The sequence below is a fragment of the Protobothrops mucrosquamatus genome, unplaced genomic scaffold (genome assembly GCF_001527695.2).
Source record: "Protobothrops mucrosquamatus isolate PMUCROS unplaced genomic scaffold, P.Mucros_1.0 scaffold517, whole genome shotgun sequence".
Taxonomy (NCBI): Eukaryota; Metazoa; Chordata; class Lepidosauria; order Squamata; family Viperidae; genus Protobothrops; species Protobothrops mucrosquamatus.
Window position 1 is genome coordinate 754081 of NW_015386830.1, and position 9563 is coordinate 763643.

Genomic DNA, 9563 nt, shown 5'->3' on the forward strand with positions numbered 1-9563 from the left:
GTACAATTTTAAGATATTGTGTGAGGAACTTTTCCATAGAACACTTAACTTTGGCAACCCCAAATCCAGTCAGTGGATCATAAAATTATACCAACTGATAACCGTATTTGGGGAACATAAAGACCCATCAATTTTCATTAGAAAATGCCCAGTATTCCAAAAGTTCTTGCATCGGGAGAGTATTGGCAAAGCTTCATTCCATCACTAAAGTTCTTCCCCAATGACCAGCAAGGCAATCGAAGACATGGCATGGTTTGGCTACAGTGGTCACTCAGTGTAGCAGGAAATATGTTCCCTACTCCCAGGTCTTTGAAATATATTCGGTAGTGGAGAGATTTTCTTTTAATTCCAACACTTTTCCTTGGAGGAGTAGATAGCCATATAAATTTGTTTAATAAGTAAATAGTTGGTTTGATAGTGTTGTTGCTCCTATGGGGCTGGGGGTGAGGTTTTAATGTTGTAAATTTTAATGTTGTGAGCCATCCGGAGTCACCTGGGTTTGAGATGGGAAACCATATAAACTTGTGTAATAAATATTTATAATATACAACCTCTTTATTACATTTACTAAGTCAAGTGACACATTTTGATGTTTTCACAACACATTAAACTGTACAGGATTTAACCACAGGGAAACTAAAGGTAGGAGGAGCAAATGAAAAGTAATGGCTCCAATGTTGTAGGTCACCAACAGATGGCAACAATGACACATTAGAAGTTGTGACGTGTTCTTTAGCATCTGCTCTTTTCACTTGGTGGGAAGTTGCTGTGAGAAAAGGTTATCATGATATTTATTCATGAAATGGAATCCTGTATTAAATACTCAGTATACTTCAATCATGATTGGTTATTAGTCTGCTGAAAGAGCCCCCCAATTAAAATTCATCAGCAAATGCAGGTTGTTTATATTGATGACTGTGCTGACATGTGTACTGATAATTTGCCCTGGTCTTGGGGAAGGGTGGATGGATTCCCCCAATTCATATTTATTAGGTGCTGTCTAGATTGCCATCTTATAACTATATTGTGTGGAAGGTATATTCTTTACTAAATTCTTAATAATTTGTTTTGGTATTTTTTTTAAAAAAATTGTGAACTCCCCAGAGTCACAGTTGTTTGGCATCAAAAATTCAATCAAATAAATGCATAAATAAAGTGCATCATTGGGTCAAAAATATACTGTAAATATGGTGAATTAGAAAGAGCTGATGTGCATATCAAGTACCAAGTGGACAACTTGTGACAGCAACCAAATTTCACATGAGAAAGTTTGATTCACTGATTAAGGACAATTGGCGTATCATTCAAAGGGAAATGGCTGTCAAGCTTGACAATTCACAGGAGTGTGTGGGGTCACATTATTGATGTTCTTCAAAATCAGAAAGTTTGCAGCAAGGTAGGTTCCTCACAGGGTGATGGTAGAGAAAGCTTTAAGAGTTGGAATTTGCCAGCAGTTGTTGTCATGCTACAAGAATGAAAGTGAAGAATTACTTCACAGCTTGATATCTGACAAAACATGGGGCACATTGTTATGACCCAGAAATGAAGCATTAATCTACAGAATATCATCAGAAAATGTCACCTATGGAAAAAGCATTCAAAAGTCAAGATCTGGCAGAGAGGGCTATTTCTATGGATTTCCTTGAACCTACCACCACTATTAACATACAGTGCTACATTGCAACATTCAAAGCTTTGAAACAAACAGAATTTGAAAACACAAACATATTTTTTTTTGCTGCAACATGACAATTCTAGGCTTCACACCTCACCAGCCAAGAGGCAATTGTGAAGTTGCATCTTATCATCTTACACCATCTGGCATGCAGTCCAAGATGGTGTCATAGAACTTCTATCTTTTCCAAAAAATTAAGAAACACTATGTTTGGGAATGTGACTCAGTGAGGTTGAAGGAACTATCATGATGTGGTGGAAGAGAAAACATGTAGAGTTTTTTCATGATGGCTTTATGAAATTTGCTTATCATTGGCAGAAATGTATCGCAAACAGTGGTGATTATGTGAAGAAGTAAATATAAGGTAACAAAATAGCTCATTTCAGGGATTATTTCCCTTTCATATATTAAAACATCCCTATTTAAACTAAAGTTATTGTGGTAGAAGCATTACTTTTCATCTGACTCCTAGTGCAATCACTCACAACGTGCCCTGATTATAGAAGTATTAATTGTAGTGTGAATACAGTGTATCCAAATGTGAAATATTGCACCACTTTGTGAAAGCCAACAAAGGAAGGGGACACTATGGGTTCTGTAAAAAACCTCTCATAAACCTAGGTATGTAATATGGTTTTAATCTTCACTGGCTCATTATTGCTCCATCCACCCAGCACCACATCTTAACTCATTACTTGTATAATGGGACCACATATATTTAGAAAGTACTGTGGAAGTAACACACACAGAGAGCCTCATCTATAAATATCCACATGCACAGAGATATAAAGGTAATGCTGAAGCTGGAAAATCAAATAAAGCAGCTTTCTGCAGGATGGAAATTAACATTCTTGGGTCATATAACTTATGCTCCTCCTGCATAAGTGCTCCCCCTGCACCAGCCTTCTCTGCATCCTTCTCCTTTAGTTTTCCCCACCTACAACAGAATAATCCATCAGCTTAAAAAAACAAAGCAAAAAACCAACAAGCTGGATGTATCAGGCACCATCCTGTAATTTCCCTTCAATAATAGATCACAAGAGGATTGGCTCGGTAGCCCTCTCCTACTCTTCCACCTCCTCATTAGCTTTACTACACTTGCTCCATTTAGAAACCATGTGAAAATTAATGGAGTACTAATCATGTGCAGAAAAGATATTAATAGCCTGAATCCCCTCCTACCCACAGCCACTTTTTCTCATTTTTCTCATACTGATCTAGGAAAAAAGAAAAAAAAAACACAGCCTGTACAACAAGGAATTAATAGGGTTATGAAGCCATTAAGTACAGTATCCCTGGTGCTTCTGTTAAAAGAGATGCATAACTAAGCTAGGAGTAAGCTATATATAGGCAATAAGGGAATTTCGTTTCTTTAAATTTGGTTGAGTGAAAAAAAAATATTTGCAAGAATTCCTAAAACAGCTGGGTTTATACAGTGATATATAAGCATGTAATTACATATATGGTATGATTACAATTATAACATTATACTGTATATTCTCATTCAAGATCCCTACATTGAGAGGAATTAAACCAAAATTCACCAATCAGCTGAAGTCACACAGGACAGCTGCAATCAAGTTTGAAATACCCAGACACAGAAATATTTTAACTTGGTACTCAAAAGTAGACATGGTTAGCACAAGCCATCTTTGTCCTTAGAGGTATGTTCTGAAGTCAGATCTCTGTCAAGGAAATCTGTCGTCCATCTGTCCAGACATGTTAAACTCGTGACGTCACGTGACATCACGCAACGTATCGGGGCGGTTTTGCTATTGCCGGCAATGGGGTAGGTGCGGCTTCCGCATGACGCTTCCGGCCTGTGGGCTGGCAGTTTGACACCCCTGATTCTAGTCTATTCCTCTAATCAAAGGCATCACCTGATGCTCTTAACAAAGAAGGAAGTTGACACAGCATGCGCTTAATGGGTTTTGAAATAAAGGAGCATAGAGCATGCACCAAAGATGCAAAATATAACATTCATTTGGCAATACTGGATCCAAAATTATATCTTAGAGACTTAGATTGTGTACCTTTCTTTACAAAGGACATGGAGCTCTGTCCAGAAAAAAAAAGATATACACCAAGATCCTTTTGCATTACTCAGCCCCCCATTTTATAAGGATTCCCTTCCAGTTTTCTACACATGTCCCAAGCCCATGATGAAAATAGGCATCTCCACTCTATGAAATAACATGAAAAAAACAAAAACTCTATGGAATACTTTACTACAAAACTTCAGATGACTTTACCCGGTATCTTTACAGATAAAGATTATGTATATAAGATAGACTGTCGCAGACACCAAAGGTCTAAAACAATAGGCTGAACAAATATGTTGAACCCTCTTTCTGAAATCACTCCTGCGAATGAAGCTCCTAGCTTCAACTCCCAGGTCTATCTGAGTAAGAAAATATGGTCAGCAATTCAAAATATATAAATCACGGGTGTCAAATTCGATTATGTCCCATGACGTATCATGATGTTTTTTTGCCTTTGTGGAGCCGGGGTGGGTGTGGCCTGTGTGTGATGCATCCAGCCTACAGGCTGCCAGTTTGACACCCCTGATATAAATAAACCAGAGAGAACCAATACACTGTTAAATTATGATCTTCCTTTCACCTCAGAAAGTTAAATATTAAACCCCAGCCTAATTGCACTTAAATTGATTTAAATACAAGTAGTCCTTGACTTATGACTACAACTGGGACCAGAATTTCTACTGCTAAACAAGGCGGTTGTTAAATGAGTTAATGCTTGATTTTATGACCTTTTTGGCATGATTATTAAGTAAATCACTGTAGTTGTTAAATGAATAACAAAGTTGTTAAGGAAATCCAGCTTCTCCTTATTGATTTTGCTTATTGGAAGCCATCTGGGAAGGTTGCAAATGGTGATCACATGACCATGGATGCTGCAACCATCATAAATACATGTCAGTTGCCAAGTGTCTGAATTTTGATAATGTGACCACAGGAATGCTGCAATGGTTGAAAGCCTGAGAACCAGTCATAAGTAACTTTTTCAATGCCACTGTAACTTGAAAAGGTCACTAAACGAATGGCTGTTAAGCCAGGAATGGTCTTGTGATGTTTTACTTTACAACTGCACCATGCATAAATTCAAAATTCAAATTTATTTGATTTATATACCGCCCTTCTCCCTTGCGGGACTCAGGTCAGTGAACAGGCACATTAATAAGTTTGGGACCAGCATAGTTGCTGGTCCCAAACTGCAGTTGTTAAGTGAGGACTACTTGTACTTTGACCCTTAGCAGCTTTCCTGCAGGGGTAATCAGCAACTTGGAATGGATATTTAACTCAATCAAGATTAAAGTAGATGCAGTTAACATGACTATTTTCCTTGTATTTAATCATTCTCCACTTCTGTCACACTTAAAATCACAATTGGGTAGCAATTTTTGCATACACCCGAGGTTCTCAAGAGCTGAATGCACTCTGGGATCTCAGGTGACACACTTCTTAAAAGAAGGGAAAGCCAGGCTGCACAGCAGATTCCCCTCTGTAACAGAGGATCTCTTGATATAGGGTACCTGAAAGAGCTCAGAGTCATCTGTGCTGTACTGACTGGATTCTGTTTCAGAGTGCTCACACCACCACTGGAACTCGCTGAAGCAATTGGCTGAGTCAAAGTCACTGGTATCCAGCGGAGACAAATCAATCTCTGGGAAATCAGAGTAAAGGTGCTCCTCACCAGAGACTTCGTACTATGAAGGAAAGGGGGAAAAAAAAAAGAATAGTGAGTTTTGCAATTTATAGTGCCTGCCTACAAATTCTTGATTTCTTCATGCCAAATAATACACTTGCATTGTTGTACATTATATTGTATTACTGTACACTTGCAGCTGTACATATAAGACCTTAAATGTTTTGGGTGCTCAATTTACCACTCCCACTCCCATAAAAAGGAGTGCAAAAAGAACAAGCCTTCCTGGAACAAAAGAAGCCTTTAAATAACTATAAGCTATTATGGGCGCTTTTTAAGTTCTGAAAATGTAGTATTTCTGCATATAATAATAACAACAACAACAACAACAATAATAATAACAACAAAACAACAACAACAACAACAACAACAACAACAACAACAACAACAATAATAATAATAATAATAATAATAATAATAATAGATAAGAAAGACAAAAAAGTCTGGATAGTGGATGTGGCAGTGCCTGGAGACAGCAGAATAGACGAGAAAGAACTGGAGAAGATAACAAAATACAAAGACCTACAAATAGAAATAGAAAGACTGTGGCAAAAGCAAGCAAGGGTAGTACTAATAGTAATAGGCGCCTTGGGTGCAATCCCCCCAAAACTGGAGCACCACTTGAACATCATTGGTATTGACAAATTCGCCATTAGTCAATTGCAAAAGGCGGCCTTACTAGGAACCGCCTCCATCCTGCGACGATATCTGTAATAACATCAAACATCTGCCTATCCCAGGTCGTTGGTAAGGACTCGATGGATAGACAAAATGCTAAGTTCAGTCTGAACATCTGGCTGATTGTGCGATTAATAATAATAACAATAACAACAACAACAACAACAACAACAATAATAATAATAATAATAATAATAATAATTATTATTATTATTATTATTATTATTATTATTATTATAATGTTGGAAGGGACCTTGGAGGTCATTTAGTCCAACCCCCTGCTCAGGCAGGAGGTATGCTCAGCCTGCTCTTCCATTATTATTATTTTTTGAAAACAGTTTAACAGCATAAAAATGTGATCAATAAAAATGTAAAAATATAAACAGGCAATATCACACTAATCTCGTAAGTGGCAGAGAAGCCACAAATGACAGCCCTAGAAAAACAAAGGTATTTCTAAGCAAGCTTTAAACAGAGATGAGCAATTTGTGGTATGCAGACTTTCAAAGACCTCTTCTGCATTTGCCAACCATGCTGCTACCCTTTTCTCTAACTAGGCTGAGAAAGAGGACATATGAGGACAAATATCTTACCACAACCTTTGGATTTACAAAAGCTTGATCTTGTTATGAAACAGTGCATTTGGTCAATCTATGCTGCATGACATTTTCTCACTTGCTAAAAGCAGTAGAGAAACCTTTTCTTAAAACTGCCGGATGAGAGAGGTTTCATGTGCATATACAGTATATGTTGGGGAAAGTTCAGTATGTATTCACACATGTGCAGCCTCCATCACACATCTTGATATTATACATGTTTTGGGGAGTTAAAAAGGGCAACATGCAGTAGAGCAAGGATAACATATAATAGCACTGCTTTACAGAAACGGAATCATTTAGCTGTCAAGTTGAGCTTTTGAGAAGTTGCCTAGGGTTAGACTTACTTTTTAGGCCACAGGCAGATAGATTGTTTTCTACCTATTATATCCATAGAAGACACATATTGCTAATGCATATGTAATTGAGAAACCCGGTGATTTTGCAACTAAAAATACAATAACATAAAATATAATCCAGGCATATTTTAGATCAAATTCATGAGTAATGGAGGAAAAAGAAAGAATTATCATTTTGCAAAAAATCAAAACTCTTTTTTTCCCAGGTCACTTTGAATGCAAATTTAAATAGGCCAGCAGTGTGCTGAATTAGGGCATTGTTACCCCTCTTTTTTAGAAAAAATCATGGGGTTTCAGATTTTTTATTATAATTATATTTTCCTAGATTATCTCCAGACTATTGGCAGTTAGATACTGTACATGGAAAAATATGACTACTACTATTTGATTATTTACTTTAAATGCATGTGTAGATTCTAAAAAAGAAATCTACAATAAAGCAAAATAAAATGCTTGCTACTAATATTTCCATTTGGGAATAATGCTGCAGACGTGGCCAATTTTCTCAAAATACATTAGTTTTGTATTTCCTACATTTACATGACTATAACATTATGGAGATTCAAAATTTAACAATTTTTTGTTCTTAGAAATACATTCCCACTGTTTCCTAGTCTCAGGAGGCCAAGACTTCCTGAAAATAGTTCTGATGGTTTCTTCCTTTTTCAGCGGGGGGGGGGGGGGGGGGAAACAGAGGGAGGAGTTATTAGTGACAGATAGCATGACATTTTAAAGTCTGTGTCTGCTCACGGAAACAGAACCCCCTCCAATCACCTTTTAGCATAATCTTTCCAATTAAAAATGGCTTATTTCAATGTTACATTAAACAGAGTTACTTTACTGTACATGTCCCTCCCCCCCAAAAAAGGCTTACTCCTTAAGTGAAAAGGAGAAATTGCAGCAGGTGGCAATAAAAGATTCTGATCCTCTTTTTTCCTGAGATATTTTTCAACTGGATGTTATAAAAAAATTGTGATTTAAGAATTGGCTCCATTTTTTTAAAATTTCTTTTCCTTTCCCTCATCTTCTGTCATATCATTTTCAATGGTTAAGTCTGTGGGCAGAAACAGCATTTATTTCATTGGCTGAATGTTAGATGCTTTGGATAGCTTTCAAGCTGAAAAGAAATGTGTGTGGTGGTAGTGGAGGAGGAGGAGGAGGAGGAGGAGGAGGAGATTTAATTAAATTACATAAATAATACATAGGAAATTCCCTTGGCCACAAAGACATGTGTTAGAATAGTCTTCCCCAAACTGATGTTTCCAGATGTGTTGGACTAGAATTCCCAGTATAAACAACTAGGGAAAGTGAAATGGTGGTTGTGAACTACTGCTCCACAAAAAGTAGAGTTCCAGGTCATTTTTGATTTCTTAAGAGAAACCACTCCAGTCTTCAAAAGCACAATGTGGCCCTAAAAGAATAATAAGAATTACCTTGAGGTTAAGATGGATGGTCAATATTTTTACAAACAAACAAACAAACAAACAATCTTACTACAACAGTAAGGAAAAAGGGAAAATCTTAGAGGGTCCTCCACGTAGTGTTTAAAAGTTGATAATCCCATTTTATGCAGATATTTCTGCATAAAAATGACCTAAACATGATATGTTTTCCACACAAGTTGTAAAAGTAGATAAAGAAATGAATCAAAGACATTATATTTGTTCATTTATTGAGGAAAATGATTCAAAGTTACCTATATCCGTATGCAAAAAGTATGTGAACCTGTAGTTCATTTGAAAGATTAAATTGAGTTAGCTGTTTCAATCAAAGACATCACAATCATGTGAATGTGGGAAGTTCAACTTTATTTAAAGAGTTATGAACTTCACTTTCAAAGTATAAACTTCACAACACAGGTATAGGGAACTATGTCATGGCCTGAACAAAGGAAATTCCTGAGGATTCTGAAAAACAGTTGTTGATGCTCACCAGGCTGGAAAAGGTTACAAAACTATTTCCAAAGAGTTTGGTCTTCACTAGTTCACTGCAAGACAAATAGTTCACAAATGGAGGCATTTCAACACCATTGTTACCCTCTCCTGGAGTGGTTGACCAACCAAAATTATACCAAGAGCAAAAGGTGCAATACACCAGGAGGTCTCACTGAACTCCAGGGTAACATCTAAGGAATTAAAGGCCTCTATTGCATTGGCAATTGTCAGGGTTAACCACATGGCTAAGTCAGAAGGCTACTGAAAGAACAGAAAATGTAATTTTTTGAATGAAAAATGTTGCATTGGTGAAAGACAATCACTGCATCCCACCATAAGAACCTTATCCTGTCTGTGAACATGATGGTGGCAGTATCATGATTTGGGCTTGATTTGCTGCCTATGGACCAGGATCGCTTGCCAATGTTGCTGGAACTATGAATTCTGAATGGTACTACCAAATTCAAAGACATGTAGGCTTTTATGAACAGTAGCTCAAGAGCAAGTGGGTCACACAGCAAGGCAACAATCCACAAGACCCAAGTTGTATGACCAAAAAATGGCTAAAGCAGAAAAAAATTAATATTTTGGAAGG

The 9563-nt window shown here is 37.0% G+C and overlaps 1 protein-coding gene across 1 annotated transcript in view; it reads right to left on the reverse strand.

Annotated features, from left to right (window-relative positions):
• The window catches only part of PPARGC1B (PPARG coactivator 1 beta), a 42566-nt gene extending 33355 nt beyond the window's left edge, over positions 1-9211 (reverse strand). Inside the window, exons 1-2 of the mRNA XM_029284315.1 lie at positions 9071-9211; positions 5229-5402 (exon numbers count right to left, since the gene is read on the reverse strand). Of these exons, the coding sequence (XP_029140148.1) occupies positions 5229-5402; positions 9071-9211 (315 nt within the window). The remainder of the gene's footprint in view (positions 1-5228; positions 5403-9070) is intronic.
• Between the last annotated feature and the right edge of the window lie 352 nt (positions 9212-9563).